Raw genomic sequence first — 25139 nt, forward strand, 5'->3', positions numbered from 1 at the left:
GACAATGAACTATGGGTCTGTTCATCTGAGGTTAATTGGAGTCTCTGTACCTTTCCTTAAAGAAATGCCCTAAGGAAATTGATGCACTAAATGTGTCTCAAGAAGTTTACATCCAATTTAAGGTGGAACTGAGAAAAGAAAGACAAGTGATAGGTGGTGACCACAAGCTGAATGCATCAGAGAAACACAGCAGTACATACCAGGTGTGCAGGTAACACAGGTACTTGCCAGGGAGAAGCAAAACCGCCGCCACTGTTAGCGGTTTCTAATCCTGAAAGATCTGAGGAAATCCACATTTTAGACCCAATAGGACTAGGATACTGTCTAGTTCTGCAGACCAACTTACTCTCTAATGAAAAATATTGATTTTGCTGCTAGAAAAGTCTGCTCACTTCTGGCTGAGAGAAAAGAGGGCAGACACCACAACAGTTTGTGCAATACAATAAAGGGAGCAGGCTCCTGCCACCCCAGTGCTTGCCTGAATCAACAGATAGCGGGTCATACGAAAAAAGGCCTTTTCTTTTTAAAGGACGGCTCTGAAGCTGAAGGGTTGTTTCAGGTCTAATTCATCCTTTTTTGTTGCTGAGTGGAGGAAGATCAGCATAAACTTCTCTCCCTTCCTTCATGCCCTGTGGGAGCATCTGTATTGTCTGTGTGTACCTTGAGAAAGGGACTGGCAGCTTGCTGCAGGACCCACTGTGAACCCTGGGGTAAAACACTGCACCTTTCCCCCCAGGCAGAAGAGAGAATGATGCCTGTGGAACCACGGGATGCAGCCCCATACAGAATGAGTTTTCTGTCTACTCTGTGGGGACTTTCAAGTTCTGGGTGTTACCTTGGACCAGTGACTGCACAGCCTAAAGTCTGTAAGGTAATGCTGAGTAGCCACTGTGTGTGAATAGGGCTCATGCATCTGGTGTAATCTCCTCTCTCTTGCTCTGGCAAGTTACTTTCATCCATATGTTGTTTTCTTGAAAACACGCAAGATGGGAAAGTAGTAATCTGTAGTTGTAGGACATAAACCTGTAGGTGTAGGACATGGGTTTCCATTGCTTTTGGAATTCCTTCTTTTTTCTAAAGTTAACTCTGAGTCTCCTTGAAGACATGATAAACACAAATAAAACCTGTCTTTTTCTTATATAAGCAGGAGTATTTTTGGTTTGCTCTTTTAGGATGGTGGTAGTTAATACTGAGTTCCTGAGTTAATAATGATTTCACAAGTGTTCTTTCCAAAAAAAGATTGTTTATTTTCAGCTGTAAAGCTGAAGCGTAGGAAGACTTCCTACACTGAAGTCATGCTGCCTTTCTCGATATCATATAAGGCAAGCCATCATTCTGATAAGTCAGTGGTTGTATTTGTAGCTGCACCATATTGGAACCCCTGGGACAAGCTAGGCTAAATCCACTCTTTTTTCCAGGGTTTGGATATGACAAATTCTATATATGTTTCAGAGCCAAACTGACACATTGCTTAAAACCAAAATCAAACATCCAACAACAACAAAAACACGAGGAAAGATTTGGATTTCTGATGGAAAAAGCATCAAAGGGATCATGTACGATTACAACCGCTTCTGTCATTAGTCTAGCAGAAGGGCTAGTTGCTCAATACAATTAAAGGTCTTCAGTCAAAGATATGAACTCCAGCACCACTATTAAGAAACATCCTTGAGGCATCTCATCAGATCTGATGTATTTTGTGTATTTTTGGAAAATAAGTACTGAATCAGGTGAGAGGCAAAGCCTTTAAATAACACTACAAATTTGAACCGTCAAAGCAGCACTTCTTAAAACATCTTTGGGAAAAGAAACAACATCCTTTGAAGTGGAGGCAGGTTGGATTTCAGAATGAAGCAGCTTCACAGATTTAGACACCTGCTTAATTAGAGGATGAATGTGAAATCCTTAAACTTAAAAGGCTTTTATGAGGCAGCACTTCAGAGAACAAGCATTCCTCTAGCATCGGCAGAGAAGAGCTGTTGGCTATTATCTTTGGAGCTGGGTCAAAAATGAATATATTAGCAAAAAGGACTCTCCATAGATGGTGAGATGAGCTGTATGTAATTCCCAGACCTCAAATAGGAAGCATTTCGAAAGAACTGAGGAAAGCTGGAATCACAGATGCTTTAAGAGGCAACACTCAAATCATCATGCAATCAGAAAACAAAATAAGTAACAAAAAACTAGGTAGGTAAATAGCAGGTACGCAGTCATTTAAACACTGTAAAGGAACTTTTTTTCGTGATACTGTTGTGGTTCAGCAGTCTGTCCGATAGTTTTTATGCAATCCATTCGAGAATAATACAAGAGGAGCTCCTAAATACTACCAAACCAGGAAATAAGAGAGAGAAAACAGCTAATGCCTTTCACACCAACTTTTAAGCAGGAAAAAAGCAGCTGTTTTGACAGAGAAGTGCAGAGACACTCCTGAAAAGTAGCTTTAACAAATGCTTATAAGAGCAAAGCTCTCTGCTGTATCACTTTAGGGAATGGTAGAGACACAACCACAATAATCAGCATCTGACAGAAAAATACCAGATTAGGGTTTTTTCCCCTCAAAAGAAGAGAAACTGCAAAGTTCATAACTGAGAAGTGACGAAAACACTAAGCTGACAGCAGGGAGTTTCCTTTTTCTAGTACACTGGCCTACGTGAAGACAGAAAAGTAATGCAATCATAATCAAAACCAAGGGCAAAGCTTTTAATATGGCACATAGTTATTGAAGACCTGGGTCAATGGAGAACTCAAGATATGATTGTTTATGTAGGAATGGACGTTTGATGAAAAAAGTCTTACCTGTTGTGTGGAAGTATTTACCCAGGAGACTGCTGCAAGGATTGTGTCTCTTCAATAATATTAAGAGCTCCCAGAAGAGTCGGTAGGCACCTTTACATCTCACTGTATTTATTGCAAGAAAAGAAGAGCAAGGAAGAAGTTATGTGCTGAAAAAAATGGACCTTTCTTTGCCAGACTATGACCAAAATATTAAGAGTTCCTCAGCAGTTTTCAGGGTCTGCATCCTTTATTCAAAGCATCATCTGAACAGATTAAAACAATTTTATTTAAGATTTTATCAGCTTTGTAACTTACAACAAAAATGGTGAAAAACATTCAGAAAAAAATACAAAAGTTCTAATAGATGACAACGATTTCCTGTTGTGGATTATTTATTTTTATTCCCATTCCTAGTTCACCGTCCTTTACAAAACACACTGTTTACTATAACTTTCGAAAGTAGCCTTTTTCTTCTTTTAAGATATTGTTTTCAGACCGTTTTTTAAAATTGTCCATATCATATTCAATGCTGAAAACAAACTGAAGAAAATTGACAGATTTATTCAATAAAAATAAAAGCAGATATACTGCAAATAAAACACGTGCTTGGGAAACAGAAATAAGTATTAGAGCTTGAATACAGTTTAGGCCAAAACCAATCTATTGTGGAAATTACAATACCCTTGATGCAACTAATGTAAAATACAAATATAAGCAGCCTAATAATTCCTGTAAAAGAAAATGAACTTAAAAAGACTAGGAGGCCATAAACTAATTATTTAAAAAGCTAAAAAAGAAAGCACATATTTTACTAGAATTTCTACCCCAATGTACTGTAAACATTCACACTGTATTAGTTCTGATATCGAAATACAGTAAGTGGTTGTATTATGCAAGGTTTAGTGTGCTGGCTTCCATTTTTATCCTAATACTGCCCCATATCATAAGTGGGATACAATAAACATTTAATACAGTATTGCTGCTACATTAGCCTGCTCCCACATGCAGCTGCAGTGTTTTGGGAGTAGGTTTCAACCCTCTTGTTCATCTCTAATGCAAAAGCTCAAATGTTTCCGTTAAATTCATTTTCTCATGTTTCAGTGAGAACACCACCAAATGTCTTATTACTTTCTTCACTGCTTTGTGGACTTGTCTACAACTTTTGCCTGTAAATGATTTTTCATCTTTGAGCCATAAACTCTAGCTTTTCTCAAAAATAGCCAAAGGGTGGACATCCTCTTTCATGACAAGCAATCTCTGACACCAATATCACTACGTGCCCCAAGAGCAACCCCACTCAGAGGAATCTGTGTCTTTGTGAGGCCCAACACCCTGTTTTGGTTTCATTCCAAGTTCGATTTTTAGCATAATATAAAATAAAAATAAAGAGCCTTCTTTTTGTTTCTGCTTAGAAGGAAATTTCATTTCTTCCTCATAGAAGAACAACAGGCTACATTAACTCTCAAATTCGTCACCACTAATCTGGAAACTCACAGATAATTTTATCTGAAACTGAATGCAAAGATACACAAGCTTCATCTGAAGCAGAATATGGCTGCATGCCTTCTGTGCTGTTCAGACTTCTCTGAAAACATCAAAGCCACAATCAGTTCTCTCCACAGAGTCTCAGTTAGTTTCTGAGGCCAGTTTAAAACCCAGATCCTATGTTTTAACATGAAACAAAAATCAAACTTCATCTGCCTCAAGGCCTGATCTGTATCAACAAAACTTCTCTGAGAAAGATTTTCCACCCTAGGAGATACTCACAGTATGAACATCTCCTTGTAGCCCCAAATCACACCAGCTGCTTCTGGAAAAGGACCCCGCTGTGCCCCTGGAAAAGACTTAAGGTATCCCATGTGTTACAGATTTTCTTGTCAGGCATGAAGATACTATCTGATCAGTGGCCCAGGCAATGTAAAACTGTTATGCAAATTTTGTAATCATTGCAGTTACTCTTGATTTTCTGCACCTGCAGAAAGATGGGAAGGAATTCACATTCTTGGGCTAGATACTATGCTGGGGTGAATTTACATAGTTAAACTGAAATCAAAGGAACCGTACAGATTTGTGGGAGCTGAGGGTCTGTTGCAAGATTTCATAGCCACAGAAAAGTCTCAAACCCTTTTTTGATTTCCCAATTTCATATGTGTGGAGGTTGTAAATATTTGATATTGGCATTCTTGTTAGAAAGTTTTTTTCAGATCTGCTTTCTAAAAAGATCAAATGATCTTCCTCAATATACTATGCATTTAAATAGAAAATTACTATTTATCTAGAAGCTTACTTACGAGACTGAAGCAACCTGGTTTAATTTCTACAATTTTAACATAGTATCCTTGACACTCCACCATAGCAATGCTTTTGATAGTCTCTGATTAGTAAAACTTCTTAACTCTATATGCATATGCAGAAATGTGAAGGTTACACTAGGATCTATACTCTTGATGTCTTATTGCTTTCCTTTTTCATTACTGAATAAACCAGGCTACAAATCTGGGTACTATACTTAATTATGGGAAAGAGTTATCTATTTCCATTTTAACGGAACTGAAAATGCCAGTACCTATTCTAGGTCTAAAAGCCTGAAAACATGATTTTGTATTCCCCTGAAAAGTAATTTTTACAACTGTGTATTTGCAAGGAGTTCACAAAACCAGCGGTGCATTTATTTTTCAAATGAAATGTCCATAGCCTGTAGAATAATTCAAACAGGTGCTAATTAGGTGTACAGAAAGGCCACTGAGGATAATTTATGTATTCCCCTTGCAACAGAAAAAAAAAAAAAAAAAAAAAAAGTTAATTGCTTATATTATGCAACAAATGATTTTTAGGATGGCACTAAATTAGCTGCAAATATTATAATTACAAAGTACTGGGTAATTTACTAAAGATTAATTGAAATGATTAAATACAAACTGCATAATTTTGCAAGGTAGTATGAATGCTTTCTGCACAGAAATGATAAAACCAACCCGTGGTTGTTACTGGCTATCTAATGAAGTACTTTATGCACCCCTTGAAGCATCGGTGGCCTCTCTTTTATGCACCCTTCTATTGAAAGGGTATTACATGATTTTCATGGGGGGAAATCATTGTAGTGTTGATAATAACCAGAACGTCTAAACCAGCCTGTGTTAAGGACTAAGTCTGATCTCAATGACATGGGAGCAACACGAAAATATTGCTTTAAGCTCGGTGTCCAGCAGCCTTTTCTGAAAGCGGCAGCAACTGTGGCTGTTTACTGAATAACAACTTAAGCAATTGCACGTGCAGTTTGAATGCATTCCTCATAATCAGCAGGAGGCGGCCCACTTTAAGCAAGACACTTGGAAATTTGACCACAAAGCACTAGTTTTAATTCACAGTCTCCTGCACGCAGGCTTCATCTTGTGCTGTATGGAGGTGGAAGGGGATGGTGATGAATCTGGAGTGGGGGAGAGCGACTTCAAAAATTGTTTTAGTCCAGGAGGGTTTTCTTAGCTAGGAGTGTGCTCTACTTTAAATGCAGGATACTTTTCTGAGTTTATTTATTACAATCCCTTGGCCAGTATTTCTTTTTTTGTTGTTTTGTTTGGTTTTGGTGCTTTTTTTTGGTGGCTTAATATTTAATACAATTCAAATGTAGTTAGAGAGAGACAGTGGAAACAGAAGAGAATTCAATATTGGGAATAATTCTTGACTTCTGAGGCAATAGGAAGAAGAGATTATCATGTTCTTTTTGACTAACACGTGTCACAGCTGTAATGACACTGACTGTGAGATGTTTCACTTTTCATTAACACACATGCCATATGTCATTACAAGAAGCACTGTGAGTACTGGCTTTCTATAAATGAAAATAAATGTCTCATGCTTTTGGCTAGCTGTAACAGTAAGCACTTATGATGCTGTGATGCTCAATGTGCGGGACACATTCTAGGGAATGACTTTGATTTCTACAGACCTAAATTTACCCATGTGCAGAGACATACGAGAAGCATGTCTATCAATTCATTCCCAAATGGGTAGACTATTTATCCATTTTCAATACAAGGCTGAAATCCTCTTGACACCATGCTAGTTATAAAATTTTGGCTGTCATTTCAGCTAAGCCTTAAGATCTGTTTAATATGAAGAGTCGAATTCAAGAACATAGGGACTTTCTGGATTTTTGTCCTACTCAGTATCTCACTTTAATGTGTGTTTCAGCTCCTTTCACTTGAACAGGTCTTGCTTAAACCTAATCATGTGCAATAGTGAACAAGAACGGCTCGGTAAATCAGGGCAAAAAGGCTCATCTAACATTAAAATGAAGTCTGCGCATAACATCCATTAGAACAATATTGAGAAGACCCATACAGGCATTAGAAAGTCAAATTTAAAATGATGAGATACATTGCAGTCTTGGTAACAAAAGGAAATAGGGATGCATTAAATGCAGATCTGATTTAAGAGATCAAAGAGATGTGAATCGCATAGGCAGATAACCATAAGCAGAGCCTCTGAAGTCAATGCAGCTGGACATTATTATTTGTGTTGCCCTTATCAAGCTCTGGCAGATATTTGTACCTCAAAAGGTTCATTACTGAGAGATCAGAATCACGATTCCTTATGCAAAGTACCTGGCACACTAGAAGACAAGGCATAACACTGGCGATATGCAAGCCAGCAAAAAAGTGCAAGGTTGAAAATGAGAGGCCAGATTCTGTAGAGCATCTGAATTGTAAAGAAAGTGCAATTCATAGCAGGTGTCTGTGAAGCTGCCCGAGAATGCAGTCTCTAGATTCTCTGCTGCTCTTTGTCTGGCCAGTCTCCATGTGTTGATTTGGAGAGGTCTAAAAGCTGCTTGAAGATGAGCTGAGAACACCGAGCTCAGGGCCTCAGCAAAGACAGCTGGAAGATGCCATGCACTGGCACATTGCAGCCATCCGTGCTTTTGTCCACCCACCTCCACCCTTCTCCCAGACGCTTTCACAGCCAGGCAGGGGACAAGCAACACATGAACCTCTTGAACCCCTTATATGAACCTGCCGTATCGTGGAGCCCAAATAACAGTGAAACACCACAAACCGACGCTGCGCCCATGGCAATTTTGTCTTATTTGGGAAGAAGCCTGCGTCACTATCAAGAGAAAATTATAGATGGATTTTACCCACAAATGTACGACAGCAGTTACTTTCCAATGCTGGCATTCACAAATGCTGGCACAGCAAAATATTAAAAGAAAGTCATAGCAAAACAATAAACATTCCAAAAGCAGTGGCTAAATACAATTCATAACTGTTAGGCAAAACTACAGCAATGCTGTTAGACTGGTACCTTATTTTACACTGAGATTACATAGACAAGTTCAAAAATAGTTTGAATTTAGACCTTTGTAATTACATCGTAATTACAGTGTCCTGGATAACAAAATAAGATTTTGTAAAATAGGTATCTTATTCATCTGAAAAGAAACACTTCCTTTATCTGACACAGACGGTTGTTTTTGCCTTTGCTGGTATAAATTTTTGTTTGATGGAAAAATATTTATTTTAATACATAAATGCAACTGATCCTGAGGAAAAAAATCATAAACAATCAGTAAAAATATACTGCATTGCCCTTTAAAGCTGCACCATTTCCGATACACATTATGAACATATTTCATGCTGGTTTGACCAGTAGTACTCTTACAGTGGAAAAGCATATTAGTGTGAAATGCATTAATAGGGGTGGAGTCCTCTGCAGTCTCTTCCCTCATTCCATAACAATTTGCATATATTCAAATACTGGTTGAATCCAATGAAATGAGTTGAATCTACCTTACCAACAATTTGAACTTGTTTGGTTTTGGTACAGAAATTTTAAAAGGGTTGTCTCGTTTAGCTTGAGAGATGAATGCTACATCATACAAATATTTGGCAACCAAACCCAAAATTCAAACACCTGATTTTTCAGAAGTTTTTTGTTTAGCTAGATTATGACATTTAGCAACAAGAAAAAAATCCCCTGGGTGAGTTATTCCATACATGCCACTGCAGGGCTTCTGCAGCTTCCTCTGCTGCAGCTGAGTACTCGGCTAGCTGGGTCACTGCTCCAAGCCAAAAGCACAAGACCTTTTACAGAGAAAACCTCAAAAAGACACCTAAGTCTGAGTATTCTAGTTCCATCTCTGCAGGTGAGATGAACTGAAAACTCCAGGCTGCACAGCTGATATTTCTGGCAGCATCAGAGCCCAGCCCTGAGACCCCAGCCCTGAGACCCCAGCTCCATCCACAGGAATCTTGAAGGAGACTTAAGTGTGCGAACGCAGATGCCTGAATGGTGACTGAGCATCTGAAGTGTGAGAATACTAAGTTAGGGGTCAGGTTCATGACAGCAGGGGGGTCAGGTCAGCAACAGATACTGATTGCTTCAGTGAAGCCACCGTGGTTGGTATTACCTGAGGAGCTGGTGGTAAGTGTTGGCACCTGACGGACATTTCTCTGTGCACAGAGACCAACCTGTCCAACAGCAGCCATCGCAGCTGATCCTTTTAAGACTGCAGTGAATGACAGTGTCCTTTCACTGTACAAATTACGTGACTTACACTCTCCTCAGGTAAAAGTGCACTTTTCCAAAAGGCAGTGAAAATTAATACAAGAAGCGGCTTTTTAAATTACGGTTCAATAGACTGGTGCAGTTCACAAACCCTGGAAAACACAGGACAGCCATTGTTGTACTTTTGGGAAAACCAATTTTCACTGATATGATTGGAAAGCACCACTTAGGGATATTAATAACCTTACCATTTTGAAAATTCAGAATTTGAATATAAAATATTTTATATTAGTATCTTTTCTATTTTATCTCCTTGTTTCAACATTAAAACTGAATGCTCTTTTAGAAAACTTAGCTCCTGCTACTTTAGAGACACCTCCTTTGCAGCTGGGTGCGTTGATGGTTCCGATTATACCTTTATATCTATAAATATGATCTAAGAGCCCAAATTAAAAACAAAACTCAAGATCCACCTCTGCAAACATAATCTGACATGTTCACTAATACTATCTGAAAACATATCAGTGAGTCTTTGTTCACTTACTGTATGCTTGTTCTGTATATTATTGCCACTTGCTGTATAATGACATCCAGTAGTATTACTGGAACATGGCACCTTCTTTGATTCAGGCTGTAATTTATAAAATCAAATTTGCTGATAAAATGCCTGAAGTTGGTTAGCAAGACACAGGGTTCTTCTTTTGAGTTATGTCAGTAGCTGTATAACTCTTAAGTATCAAAGAGGTGTTTTATAAAAAAAACAAAGGCAAGTGTTTTACATTAAATCTTATAAAACTGTACATAATAATAGTCTACAACATGAAAATTGCCATTAAACTGTTGTAGTAGTTATGAAATGTAGTAAATATAACAATTCTAATGTTTCATATATTTATCATATTAATCACTGTATTCATACAGTCGTGTTTGTATATATATATATTCAATGGCACAGAAACACTTGTTGGAAAATGCACATTAACCCTTAACCCATTAGAAGTTATTATAATATTTTTTCATCCAAAAAGTTAACAAATGAAAAAAGAAATAGCCTTGTAATACAATGCACTTTTGGACATAATCTAGGGTAGCAATCAAGATGACACATAACAGAGAATGTTCTAGATTTCAGATTGCTTTACATTTACACCTACTGTCATACAAAATTTTAAACATTAAATGTAATTAAATAATACACAGTTTATGAAACAGTTGATTTCAGAGATCCACAATGCACAAAATCTAGTTAGCGTCTAATAGGAGTTCCCAATAATTTATATCTCTGGGACCTTTATGGAAAATTTAAGTTGGTTTCTCTTTAACATCACATAGGCAAAGTAAGTTTGAACTGTTTGGTTTTTTTTTTCTCTATGCAGAGCTGCATTCAAATGGATAAAATATTACATTTATTTATGTTTCCCATTGCTGGACATTCATCCAGTAAGCCTTGAGCATATGCTTAAGCATCTGGTAATGGCATTTTGTGGGGCAGGGAAACTCACTATCTATATCCCTCAGTAAACAAAGTGTTTCTAATTTTTTCCATAGTTAAGGCAACTATACTGATATATTAGACACACCATATGCTTTTACGTTGCTTCCTAAAATCTAAACAGTAAGAGTGAAAAGAAGTTTCAAACATGCTTTGATCTTCCTAACCACTTAGGAATTGCATCAAGCTGGTGGAGAGTACTTCACTTTTACATGGTTTACAACTGTAGACACAGCTTGTTAGCTGCTCACTAGAAAAATAAAGTATGTATTGGCTTGAATTTGAAGACCGACCATCCACATAATTTATCAGAAAAATCAAACAAAACCAGCCAGTCAAATTCCAGTGAATGAAATTTAGAAAAACAATAACACACACATGTAAAATTTATGTGTTTTCAATTGTTTCTACCCCGTAAGTTAAGCTACTCAGACCCTTGTCATCATTCCCTCTGTATCTTGGGTGGGCTTTGTCAAAGGCTATCTGCAGACACTGTAAGCGATGACACTTGGTATCTGCCAGCTCCAGCACATCATTTAGCATTTATTCTAGCACATCACATAAACTAGAGAGCCATTTACATTTGTTTTCTGTCGGGTAAGGCTGTAGGTATAAATGACAGAACCGCTTGTGTCGTGGCTGCGAGGCAGTGCAGCTACAGCAGGCAACGGCACAGAAATGCCAGTGCTGTCAAACTAACAAGTGAGGAACTCGGGGCTGGACTGCTCCCATTTCCAGTTACACTGTGTTTAGAGGATGACTTGACAGTGCTTGTGGTGGTTGTGGTGTCAATCTTTTTCACAGTTGGTTTTGGTTCGTTTCTGTTTTCTGGATGGGTTTTCTTGTCCTTGAGTATATCTGCAAACATGAAAGTAAACGTAAGATTAATCACATGCCTTGTAAATACTGGCTTTAAATTCTGTCTGTTGCGGGAACATGTTGTGCACTAGTCTGAATGACTGAATTACGTATGGAGAGTGATGGGGCGGCACTTGTGTTAATGTTTTAGTTGGACCTAGTATGGCCACTGGGCCCTTGGCACCCACTGTTGTGCTCAGCAAGTTGTCTCTCACTGGCCTGCTCTGCTTGTGTCCCTGTAGACACAGCCTGAGCAGAACAACAGGTATTCTGCATTGCAGTGGCTGGTCTCGGAACCCAGTTTTCTCTCACAAAACGTACCTTCAGTTTCACCTGGGATGGAACTGGCTCATGCTTTAAAACATGATTGAGTGGTTTTGTAACATGCCCCAGCGAAACACTCGCTAAGTTGCTGAGTTGCTGCAGGAGGAGACTGGAGAACATACCGGCTTAATGTAAGAGTCAACTTCCCGGCTTCTTTTTGCTTTGCCACTACCCTTAACTTTAAAGCAACGTGCGACCCTTGATACGGTAAGACAACCTGGCAAGAAAGATGACATGAGGAAATACATAGGTGTCTCATAGGCCTTGTTCATCAACATGGGCAAAAAAACTGGCTACAAAGAGAAACACTTCAAGTTTTGTTTCATTGTTCTTCCTAGCAAGTACAAGGATTTTTTTGGTTTTGAGCAATACAATATCACTGGCATTTATTTCCCCCTCCAGATGCATTTTGGGGTAACTTGGGGCATTTTTTAATGTAAAGGACTAGATTCATAAGAAAGTATTAGTAGTCCTTTATTGCAAAAACATAGATTTTTTTTTTTTTTTTTAGTGAGAAAATGACTGATAAGGGTCTCCAGTTACCTTGACATTCCCAAGCTATTTGCAAGTATTACTGAGATCATACCGTCCTTGAACCCTCTCATTGGCATTGGGGAGGGGGAAAAGAAAATAATTTTTTTTAAAAAAATCACTATTTCATCTGATGATGGGATGATGATTTTACAGTCAATCTGTAAAAGCATTCCCAAGTGCCTGGCAAAAAAACCCAAAACACTTAACTGGAAGAATTTATAAATTAACAATAATTTTTCAGGTCCAAGCTTAAAGGATTTGTGATACTAATGAATGCAGTGCACATACACAAGAAAGCAAAAGGCATAGCTCTGTAACACAGATGAAACAACAGTCTAATCTTAAAATAAAAACTCTGAATCACAGAAGCAAGTTCCTGGCAGAAACTGGAAAGATGGAAAGTATTCCAGAAATGTAAATGCAATCTGAGATCATTGTCTGCATGCCAGTAGTTCTGAACAACCATCAATAAACTCACTTGATAATAAAAATGAGCTATTGTATTGGGAAAGCACACATTGTTCTTTTGCCAGTATAAACTGTAAAAAAAAAAATGCAACGAGTTCCTCCATTTTATCATAATATCAACATTAATCCCAGAAGCAGCTGTGACTCCTAGGCCTGGCTCAGGGGTGACTGCCAAGAAGGGGCACTGGCTGGCAAGGTGTGCAGTGGTGGAACAGCGCAGCCTGCCACTGCGCTCCAATTTCATTCTGGCAAAATGTGGCCATAGCACCTCTTCAGTTCCAGCTTGGCAATGGAGCTAACAAAAAGGGGGAGAAAAAGCATGCTTTAAATGTTTAGAAATTATCCGTATTCTGAGGACACAAAGAAAAATGGACAACCTTCAGACTGTCATTAAAGTAAATTAAGAATAAATCATGGAAATAGGTGTGTTCTGACACTGCCTGGACTCCTTTCCATCACTGTCATTTTCCTTTTCGACTGCGGTAAGGGCACTATTTCTCTGCTGCCTCTTATATCATCCCAGCCTGCTGACTTCAGCTCTCTGGGGCCAGCTGATTAAATTAAGACCTCACTCAGGTAAATCTATTCCCCTCTTTCAGTTGGCCATGTCCAGCATTGTAACTTCATTGGCCTCTATAAATCCGGCAGACTGAAATGTTTTAATTCGTTTATTTTCTTAATATTGACTTAACCAAAAATCTAAGGTAAGATTTAATGCTATCAGAGAGGCTGTTGGTTTTTAAAAGCTTTCCTCTCAGTGACTGCTTAATGCACTACGTAACAAGCGTTAAATAATACATTAGAAAATTCTGCCTTTATCCTTTCCATGGGAAGGACTACATTCTGAATTCAGTCTCTGTCTTTACAGCAGAGGATCTTCTGATGCTATTCATGGCCAGATCTAATTTGGGATTTAATTGTCCCAAACTGGCATTTCATTTAAAATGCTCTGTTTTCTCTTTTCTTAAAAATAAATAGAAATAGCTTCAGTCCTAATTCAGTTCGAGATCTTTTTCAATCCTATATTTAGTTTTTAAGGCACAAGTTTCAGCAGTGTAAAGACTTCATGTTTTATTCCGGTTTCCTCAGTTCCTGTTGCTTACTCACTTGGAGGTTTTGGCTGAGGGACTCCAAGTTAAATGAGTTTTTCCTCTTAAATCTTTTTCTCAGAGTGAAAGATGGTTATGTTCAGTCTACTACTGACATTCAAAAGCAAAAAGATAGTGAGCATGCTAAAAAAAAAAAAAAAAAAAAAAAGTCATCTCCTTCCTTTCTCCTCTCCTTTCCCATACTCTCCTGCCACAACTGCTTTATCCTCATGGGTGAAAACAAACAGAACTTTCTTCTAACAGCTTAAGACTTAAATTAGGCTATTTCTGAGAGAAAAGGCAGGCCAGAAACCTAGTCATTTTAATAAACAACCAAATTTAACTTTACACAGGACTGAGCTGATAATCAGTTGATAATATCTGAGAGTAATATCTAATTTATAATACTGGTATCACAGATTAGATTTTCCAGGCTGTCCAGTTGATGCACAGGAGAATGCCAGGTCTCTGGCATGTCATTTTTCAGAATGGCTCCTGATAAGCAGTGCTGTATGTTAAAAGCCAATAAACATGCTAACATCTTCTTCTATCTTCCAAATATCTACTGAGCCAGGTGCAGGGGTACAAGGCTGAACCTAACACAGTTAGGTTTAAGTTTAAGTTTAGTGTGAAGACTATCACAGAGCTGAAACTCCAGACTCAACAAAGCAAACCCCAGATGTTCAATACTCATGAATAAAGCCCTCGGAGTATGACTTCATCAAACCAAACAAAGAAACTCCACAGCTTTGGTTTATTCTAGTATTTACATTCTGCATTTTAAAGGCTATGGTTCCCAATTAAAACCTTTCTCCATCACTAGAGCCTTTCTTTCCATCATCGGTCCTTCTCTCCTTTCCAGAAATGGAGCAGTTAGAATCTTTGAAGGTTTCAGCTAACCTCAGGCTAACACGTGTGATGGCCTTTTGGCCACTGGCATATGAATATTGCTCTCCACTGTTTATTTCTCACTGCATCATGATGGTGATACGGCCACTGTAGTAGCTGCTGTGCTGTTGCTGTATCCAGACTCCCAGTGTGAATATTCAAACCGTGCTAACAGGGGTACTTAGCGAAAGCAGCTGACCGCCAGAGCAGCCTTTGTGAACAGCCTTGTGGGACTCTTGCCGAGGACGAGGTCTCTTGGGGTCAGGGGATGGCTCAGAGTCCCTCTAGGCCCCGTGATTACTGTGAGTACAGAGAACAGCTCCATTAGTCCACGGGACTGAGTCCACTTCCTTAGCTGAACCTTCATCCCTGTTCGCTGTTGTTAAGTTCACATCTTGACAACATAAACAAAGCATATAATGAAAATTACTTGACCTCAGTGTTAGAGCATTTAGGATTATCTTCACCTCAAAGATCTAACCACAGATTGCTACGCAGTAATGCATGTGTCGCTCAGATAGCACTGAACTTCTCATAAATACTTACATAGATCAATACTATTCCTCAGAGAGACTAGCTAGGATAAAAGGGAGAGTCAAAACTCATACTATCATTGAATTTAGGAACAGGAAACCTCCCCTGTAGTGAGGGCTGAGCATACACACATTGAATCCTAGAATGGTTTGGGTTGGAAGGGACCTTCAAAGGTCATCTAGTCCAACACCCTGCAATGAGTCTGTCCCCATCTTTCTCACAGGCTCCTTTTAAGTACTGAAAGGCCACAATAAGGTCTCCTCGGAGCCTTCTCTTCTCCAGGCTGAACAACCCCAGCTCTCTCAGGCTTTCCTCACAGGAGAGGTGCTCCAGCCTGTGATCATTGTGGCCTCCTCTGGACTCTCTCCAACAGGTCCATGTGTCTCTTACATTTGAGGCCCCAGAGCTGGACCCAGCACTGCAGATGGGGTCTCACCAGAGTGGACTAGAGGGGGAGAATCACCTCCCTCGACCTGCTGGTCATGCTGCTTTTGATGCAGCCCAGGATACAGTTCGCTTTCTGGGCTACAAGTGCACATCGAGGGTCATGTTCAGTATGTCAGACATAGCCAGTAATGATACAGGGGAAAACTAATGTGACTATTATTTTTTTAGGTTATTACCAGGTTATCTGACACAAGTTGAAGCCATATTGGCACCCCAGCTGTTAGTTCCCCCTCCCTAGCCTAAACAATTTGCAGTTTGCTACTGGTAGGGATTATCAAAGATGTAAATACTTATTGGTGTACTTGCAAGCTATTGCTCTCCAATGAACAGCATCAGCAAGGTCTGCTTAAAAGTCTGCTGAGGTTTCCTGTTGTCCTGCTAATGGATGAACAAGCTCATCTGCTCAATGCAAACTGGGTAAATGCAAGCTGCTGCTGACAGGAAGAGAAGGTATTTCTGGAATGGAAGTAAAAGGCAGGAAGGGAAGGACAGTTGAATGGGTTAATCTCATGTTGGGGGGGAAGCTGCATTAGTTTTGGAGAAGCCTGTGTTTGAGCTGTCCCAGCAACTTTCAGATCCAGCACTTGTTGCCCTTTGCCTCCCATGGCTGAGCAGACTCTGCTTTGTACAGCGGTCCAAACGCTAAGGTGCTTGGGCAGCGTCCTTGTGCCTCAGGACCTCTGTTCCTCAGGCAGCATATTTCTGATTGACCAACAGCCATGGTGCCTGCAGACATCTAAGGCTACAGATCATCACACCAGACGAGTGTACAACCCCTGTGAGGGAATTCTGAATACAAACAAAATAGAGAGATTTGCCAGGCTAGTCCTCTAAATGTTAATTATAGCAGCCCAGTTTCTAATGGAGTGGAGCACTGAGAGCAGAGAACTGATGCTCATCAGACCAGCATGCCCACAACAGAGGGGAGATTTTGAACACATTTCCATTGCTTTTACACATGAACTGCTAGGCAGAACTTTCAATCTAGCTATTTTAGGGACAGACTGGAGGGGAGAAAAGAAGGGGAGATTGTTTATTTCTGCTTTCACACATCAATTACATGAAGTGAGACCTGCCCGTTTCTTCCTTGACTTTCATGCAAACACTGTGCTTTAGAAGGACAGAATGTCAACAACTACGATAGCAAATTAATGCCTTGGACTTCAATGTATCATCATGGTTGTAATGATACTCATAATGCAGGTTTAAAGTGAACCGGTCAGTACCTGCATTTATTCTGCACATTGTAGCTCAGATGCTTGATAAATGTCACTTCGATCCCAGGTTTGGTTTTGGCTGACAGCTTCATAAGAAAATTAAAGCTAGGTGCAACTTGGTGGAACAGGCTCGTAAATTACAGTAGATGCTGCAGTGTTATTATTAGCTTTTTATCACCTCTGGTAGCAAAAGCTGAAATTACTTTTACATATTCAAAGGAAGGAGCTCTGAAATTGCAAAACTGTGCTGTCGCCATAAAATGTACCAGCAATTTCCAAATAATCTATTATCCTGACATTAAGACCAGCACTAATTATTTCCAGTTACAGCTGCAGCAGACAAATGGAAACAGGAATGCTATGGAAATGGGAATGTGCGAACCCCCAAAGTGTGATGAACTCGTGATGCAATTCTGCAAATTCTGGAGTCTGTTATCATCCGGTATATAATACAAGTCAGTAAAAGGCAGGTGTAATATATCCCTTTTTGAGCCGGCAGAAGGGGGTAATTAACAGCTCTGCAGCCTCTCATGTATGAACTGCTCTACTCCTTTTTATTTCAGCCTGAGAATATGGTGCTCATATAAGCCTTTTCCCCACAAACCTTCTTATGGAAACTTGGCTTTAGGAGGAAATATTCTTTAACCAGAAACGGGAAGAACAACTACAGGAGTTACAACCGAATAGATCATCTCACTTAACTACTGAGTTGCATTAGGTTTAGGCCAGCCTCGCCAGAAGGTTCATGAGAGAAGATTACGAGGGTTAACTGATTTTGGTTCTGCGATCTTTCCATTTCTCTTTTTTACGAGTGCATGACTGAAGAGAAGTTGGCCTTGCGGGGATAGTCATGAATTGGGACTAGGATTATCTGTGTCCAGTTTTTAATTCTGCATTAAAATCCGTGTAATTTTTGGCAGATCACTTCTCCCTGTAGGTCAGTGAGAGATCTACTTTATTTTCTACACATTTTGCACACTCTGGATGTAAATTCTTCAGGCTAAGAAGAACCATACCAACTCTCCTCAAGAAATAACATTGGCCGAAACTTTCAGGAACTACTGTTATAAAAAAGTCAAAATGCAACAAAGAAAAAAATGCAATAAAGTCAGGAACAACTGTGAGACAATTTGAGATGTCGGGTGTGCGGAAGCCACACTTACATGAAATGGCAACTCCTCCTCCCATTCCCAAACAATCTTTTGTCTATATACATTTGAATGCAATATATACATACAGAGAGAGAATAGGACATCATCTCAGCCATACTGCTCTAAGGAAACCCGTCACTGTGTTTATTTGGCTTCTGATATACAGCTACCAGAGCAAAGCCTGCATGATTTTCAGGAGCCACAATAAAATTCTATTAGTTCTGAGGGCTACAAAGTAAACCCACACATGTAACTGCCTCAGCTCCTGCCATGGTAAATGTCAAGCTAGAACAATCCATCTTTTCCTTGTGAAGAAATAACCTAACCTAACAAACCTTGTGTGATTCAGCAAGAGCTCCATTAATCAGTCAGTCATTTGCAAGAAAAGGTTTTGTCATTTTGTTTATATTAATACGGGATTTATTCAGACAGGCTACAAGTATAAGCTTAAAACATACCAAACATCTTTTACATTTCCTGGAAACATCTGTTTTTAGTCTAGTCCTAGGCACATGTTTGTGGTTCCATGTTTAAGCTTGTTTAGTTTGCCAGATACCTCATGCATACTGCAGCACAGCTGACACGATATCCTGAAACACAGCATGGAAGTATCAGTAAAACATGATGTTCCCAGTAAATCTGTTGAACTTTTGTTGTAACTTTCTTGTAATGAAAGAAACAACTAAAAAGCTCTGTGACAGCCTTCTGCCATCACTGCGTGGTGCAGTTAATTAGTTAAGTTTAGAAATTCTGTACATGCCTCACTGGTAATATCCAGAAGACCGAGAGCGATCTTGATACCGCAATGCCTCACAAGCTCAGAGCTCCTATTAAACTTAATGGGAGTTTGGGGGGGATGTGAGGAATGCAGGATTGACCTTTATGGTTAAAGATGAATGTGTGCTTGAGACTTCAAAGATTAGGTGCCCCTGCCAGTCTGGAGCGTGCAAGTGATCAGCACGCCAAGTGCCAAAGGCATCTGCTAAATATCACACCACAGCTCAAAGCTGTAATTAAGGAAAATATAAACTGGCTCAAGGAAGAAAAATATTAGTAATAATTGAAAATGCTTTGGCTGTTGCTTTTGTCCTGATGATCTCATTAGTTTTGGTTACAGAAACAGTTCTCACACTGGCTGACGTGGGGCATGCTTTGTTTGTGCTCTCATTCTACCCACATCTTTCCCAGTTAACTTTTATTGCTCAATACAAAGGTCAAATCGAAGGCTTAATTAAATTGTGTATGGGGAAACTATAACCTTATTTTGGAAGGGAGTACAAAAACATTTAAAGCCATCCCAACTCCTCTCCCCCAGATACTCCTTAATTTCTCGAGAAGAAAAAGAGCATGTGTTGTTAGCACTCTTTCCCTTAAGGGGAAACTGCACCTTTTCTTGCTTTAAAATTTACATGTTACAAATAACCAGCCTTTTCATAAACTGCTAATTGTATTTGCAATTGACATTTGTAACCAGGCTTTTAATTTAGCTCTGCAGCTCTGAACAAAGCTCCATTTTGCGAAAAGACTGGCTGTGATCATATGCTAGCAGCAATGTAAATTCAGTTTACAGCAAGGATTTGAACTTCATCTGCTTAACTTTAAACAGAGATTGTACCACCAAAATAAATACTATTTCCCACCTGTTTGAAGTTAGGCATATGTCTTTCAGCCCTGAGGCCTAAAACTGAAAAGCAGTATATGTCTCAGCTGAAAAAACTCACAGGTCATATGTAAGCACCATTTACAGTTTCTCCATGCCATAAGAAGAAAATCACATAGCTTGAGAGGCAGGTCAGGCTTGAGTATGCTGTGCACCAGCAACTCCAATCCACCAGACAGTCTGTGACAAGTTAGCTGCCAGAGTTGAGCGTTTTTGCACCACGGAGATTCTCAAAGCTCCCATTCAGCTGTTGTCTAGCCCTAGGGGCATAACAATTTTCTAGATCCTTCAGTATCCACCTCCAAAAGCCCTACAAGGTTTATGTCTCTGCAGCTGACTGTGTGGGCAAGCCCCAGGGAGCTGTGAGCTCCACGGCCCTTGGGACGCTGCGATGGAGGTGAGGGTGGCCCACAGGGCTCCTCTCCTCGGCCAGACCCTCAGCACAGGCTCGCAGGGTCACACCAAACGGCAGGACAGCAGGCAGGCACCTGCCAGCTAGGCCAGTAGGTAAAATGGGCACCAATGACAGCCAACAGCCAGGTTCAGATCCTCCCTCTGGCAGATTTAGGAGTGGGTCTTGAGCCCAGGTCTCTTGTGCCCTACCCACTCAGAACAGGTATGCAGAGACAGGCGTCTCTGAGACTGATGCAGGCTCTGCAACGTTGCTACACGCTCTAACTACTTGTGTCTACTCTGAGAGCAACCTGGCCCAAAATACCCAGGAAATACCTACTCAAATTAAGTAACAGGGTGTCAGCAAAAAGAGAAGAGCAACAGAAACTGCATCTGTGCCACTGAATGAGGTCTCTTCATGCCTCCACGAGGAGACACCAGCCAGGGGTGGGAAGATGGACTGCCCTCTGCTTAGCAAGCCATACTATGACAATTTAGCATAAACGTGTCATATCTGTAATGAGTGGGCAGGAGAAAATAAACCACAGAAGAGTTCCCCTCCCACCAATGAGCTCTGTGACTCAGGGCAGAGGCCTTTAGCTCACGGTTGCCTTTGTGAGATTCAGCACATGCACTTCAAGCAGCCCAACTAAATCCCTGAATAGAATAACCACAAACAAGGCATCAACTTCCAGCATGGCACACAGAATAACAATCACAAACATCCCTAAAAGACATCTGAAAGGTGCTTTTCACCTTGCAAACATGCTGCTCTCATCATTCCTCACTCTTTAAAAAAAGTCAGTCAAATTCTTCCAATTATTCCCATTTGTCCCTAAGAAAATTTAGCAGATGTGACTCCTGCTGCAAGATTTTGAAGTCACCAGGTACCAGTTTCATTCATACTAATGATAGTGGCTGTGAGGATTTAAGATGTTTCCTGTATTCTGTCATTTCTTGAGCACAGGTAGAGCCCTATACTCAAAATCTTTTAAAGAGATTCTAATACAACATAATAATAACTGATGTTTAGTTATAGAATAAACATTGAATTCACTTCAATCCACATATGATCTGATTTCTTCTAATCTAGATTACAAGAAGGATTAGTTACAGTGCCAAAGGACAGTTCTGGTCCTTAGATCAATCAGTAGGAAGCATTTGTTTTTTGAATCTTTCCAGTATTTCCATTTCAGTCAGAACTGAAATCAAAAGAAACTGTGGCAAGATATTGCCGTAGATTAAACATTTTAGACTTAATATCAAGAATGGTAAAATAAAACATCACAGCATTTGGCTTGCTTTAGCTCTAGTATGGCGAGTTTAAATTAGTCTTTTCTCCTGCTCTAGTTTGGGAACTATTCTGCATACATATCCTCTATTTCACACTGCAAGGTTTATCCGGCCAGCCAGAACCCCAGCTCTATCACACCTGACAGTTATTGACGGAGAGGATGATTAGAGACATCACTCTACTGAGTATCTGTAGCAAGAAGAACATGTTTCATGTGAAAATACCAAATGGCTTAAAAGCATTATCTTATTAGTAGCATGCAGTGAAACTGATGAACCCTTATCACAGGCAGCAGGATGACGAATACCCAAATCAACACAAACGGAAAGGGGATATAAAACCAGGAGTGAAAAATAAACTTTTCTAATAAAATGTCTTACAAAATGAAGCACCACCATTAACATACACAGAAGACTAGGCTTAGTTGATGTTCCAAGCTGTGGAGCAAATTAAAGGAAGGAAATTCCCGTTTGGATCTGGCAATGATCCCATTCCCAAGTTCTGTTCTGAGAGGGTGGGAACTGCTCCTTCCAGTTTTCATGGGAGACATCTACACCAAAACCACCGGGACTGAATTTAGCTAGTCTGCTAACACTGTGGTCTGTTATGGACTGAGGGCTATAAATCTTCCCCCTTGTTCAGGGTAACACCACTGCTAAACTTTACGTTGGCCAGGAGTGACTAAGTGGTGACTACTTTCTTCTCCCACTCGGCCCTGTGGAAAAAAACACTTCTGGCCATAGCCCACACATTGGATAAAAACCCCATGAGGTATTAAATCCATCATGAGAATGATAAAAACACCATTTTGAGAGTGATGAACATCGCATTAGACCTCAAAGGCCTGCAGCTTTCAACTGGCTTCTCTCTACGCTGATACACTCAAGCCTGACTGCTCAGGTGAGACTAGTGACAAAGCCTGCGTGGTTCCCAAAGGCCTTCTCCAGGCACATGCAGCATCCCTCCAACAGATTGTGCTGAGGGTGGTGATAAGAAATTTGGTTAGTTTTAAAGAGGAGGAAGTTGGAGAGCATGAAAGCAGCAGGGTGTTGCTGCGAGTGGACAGCAATGAGAGACTCTAGACCAGGAATGAACTTGAATGAACAATAAAGGACCATCGCTGCTTGTTTCTATGCACAGAATTGGCAGAGACATATGCAGCGCACTTCTTAGGTGACTGAGCACGTGGCTTGATTTCTGTGTGCTTCTACCCAGCCAAAGCAGCTTTGACAGGCACTCAGTCTTCTCTGAGATCTATCAGTTATTGCCAATTTCTTTTTGTCATAAGAGCTCCAATAAAGGGAAAAACCTGCTGGAAGTTCATGAGAGCTGACACCGTGTGCTGCGATGGATCTGTTGGCACTGCTGCAGTCGATTATGCAAATATGCATCAGTGGACTTTGTAAAACATAAATTATGTAAATGCCCATTTAGAGACTCTTCAAAATGCAGATTACTTGCCTGATGTTTGGAGACAATTAACATCTCTGACGTGAACCTGCACTCAGGGACAGCTATGCTACAGCCTGTCGATGTCTAGGCCTAGCAAACCTTATTTTGCATGCAGATTCAATCTTGGTACGATGGACTTTTGCTGCGAAAGTCAACTGTGTCACGATCTACTTAAGCCACATATCGCTGACACCATAGGTTAAGAGACCCTTCAGTTTGCTATTGTAGCAGTGCTCTGAAAGATCAGACCTGGAATTCAGGTATGCACTTGTTCATTTGGGATTACAAAGGGTTTCTCTTTTTAAATAAGACTTTGTATTTTCATTGATGCATGCCATGTACATCTCTGCATGAAGCCACATGGCTGATTCTTCTGTGGGGGTAAGAGCTTGAGTCCTGGTTCTCCATTTGCAATCCTGTTCCTGGCCTTGGGTCAGACTTGACTCAAAGTCAAAACATAACCAGCACAGACGAACAGGACTTTGTGCTACACTACAAGCTCAGGCCACAAGCTTGACCCCATGGATATAGGTCAGTTCCTCAGGGTGCTTAGTACTCATTAAGAAGGCTGGGCTCCCACTCAGGAATTAAATCAAGCGATTAGATTTTTTTTTTAGAGCACAACCAAGTATCTTAGATTGTTCTTAGTAGGCTCACTGCTGGCATCTGAGAGTTTTTAAAAATCTAGGCTAAGCGATATATCCTTTGCTAGAAAAGAAAACATCATCGAGTATCTATCTGCCTAAAGAATTTGCAGAAACTGGGTTTTCAGGAGTAGTAAACTCAGCATCTGTTGGACTTCATTAAATTCTTGTGTAACTTGAGTTGAGATGGGTGAAATGAACCTTTATACCTCAACTGTGCTCTTACTATTTGAAGCAGTTGAATCAAAGAGGCTTACCAAAGGCATCTTCTACTTTATAACATCAAAGAACATTTATTCAGAGATAGCATGTGAGGATCACATAATTGGAACCATCTGATGGAGAAAGGGCGGCATACTGAGCTAGCTAGGGAAAAAAACACCTAATTTAAGGATAGATTTGAGATCTGAAGCGAAGTTCATAAAGACTGGTGTGTTACAAAGCAGAGGTAACAGTTTCCCAGTCTGGTAGAGACAGTGCAAGGTGAATGGGAGAGTCCATCTAATCACTCTTGGCTGAATAGTATTCCCTAAGCAATGAACCCGTTCGTAGAAAAACCAAGGAGCTTAGAAGACAATTTGCAAGCACTTTCTTTACTGGCCTGTGTATGCTCCTCAGGACATGGACAATAATTTCTGTGGATCTACAGTAGCTAAGCATCACAGGGTCATGATCCTGATCGAGGCACTCATGCATACTGTCAATTAATAATGGGAAGGTGCATACCTTGATAATTAGAAGACAGTAAAGAACAGTGGACATTTTTTATTTAATTGAAACCCAACATTTACTGGTATCCAGAACAGTTCCCAAGTTACCAGCCATTTAGTAAGGTTGTGATCAAACCTTACACTAGAAGCCCCACAGATTTATAGCCATCTGGTTACAAATTTAGATTAGAAACATTCAAAATAATCATAAAAGATAGGACAGTTCACTTCACTGAACCATCTTCAACTGATAGGCTTTGGGATACGCACTAAACAACATCCATCCATCACTGACTTGGTACACTCAAGCAATGCAGGCTAGTAACATCTTCAAAGCTTAAAGCAAGTCGAGGCAGGTTGTTGTAATGGGAAATAGAGATACACCTGTGACATGTCACCAAGCCACAAGAAACTGTAAATTCTGACATGGCTATTTCATACAGCAGAAGATACTGTGAGATGATAGCTAGCAACACCCAGAGCATTTATTTCCAGCTATAGTGTGGGAGAAGAAAAGGCAGGAGGAAAGATGATTTTGTATCTGTCTCTGTGCAACAAATTGTTTCACCTTGCTGATTACCAACAGGCAGTTTAGTTCTACCATTGATAGTAAATGAAAAAAATTGCTGTAGAATGACAGCGGTCATGTAACTCTACGCAAGTCTAAACCCATAGTTTTCTTGTAAAATATCAATGGGCAGAAAAC

At 40.0% G+C, this 25139-nt stretch overlaps 1 protein-coding gene across 2 annotated transcripts in view; it reads right to left on the reverse strand.

Annotated features, from left to right (window-relative positions):
- Window positions 1–3039: 3039 nt before the first annotated feature.
- Window positions 3040–25139, reverse strand: part of LOC135991313 (glypican-5-like) — a 368669-nt gene continuing 346569 nt past the window's right edge. For both annotated transcript variants that reach the window (XM_065639812.1, XM_065639811.1), the window contains one exon: window positions 3040–11629. In XM_065639812.1, coding sequence (XP_065495884.1) covers window positions 11427–11629 — 203 coding nt within the window. In that variant the 3' untranslated portion in view covers window positions 3040–11426. The remainder of the gene's footprint in view (window positions 11630–25139) is intronic.

Source organism: Caloenas nicobarica, chromosome 8 (assembly GCF_036013445.1).
Source record: "Caloenas nicobarica isolate bCalNic1 chromosome 8, bCalNic1.hap1, whole genome shotgun sequence".
Taxonomy (NCBI): domain Eukaryota; kingdom Metazoa; phylum Chordata; class Aves; order Columbiformes; family Columbidae; genus Caloenas; species Caloenas nicobarica.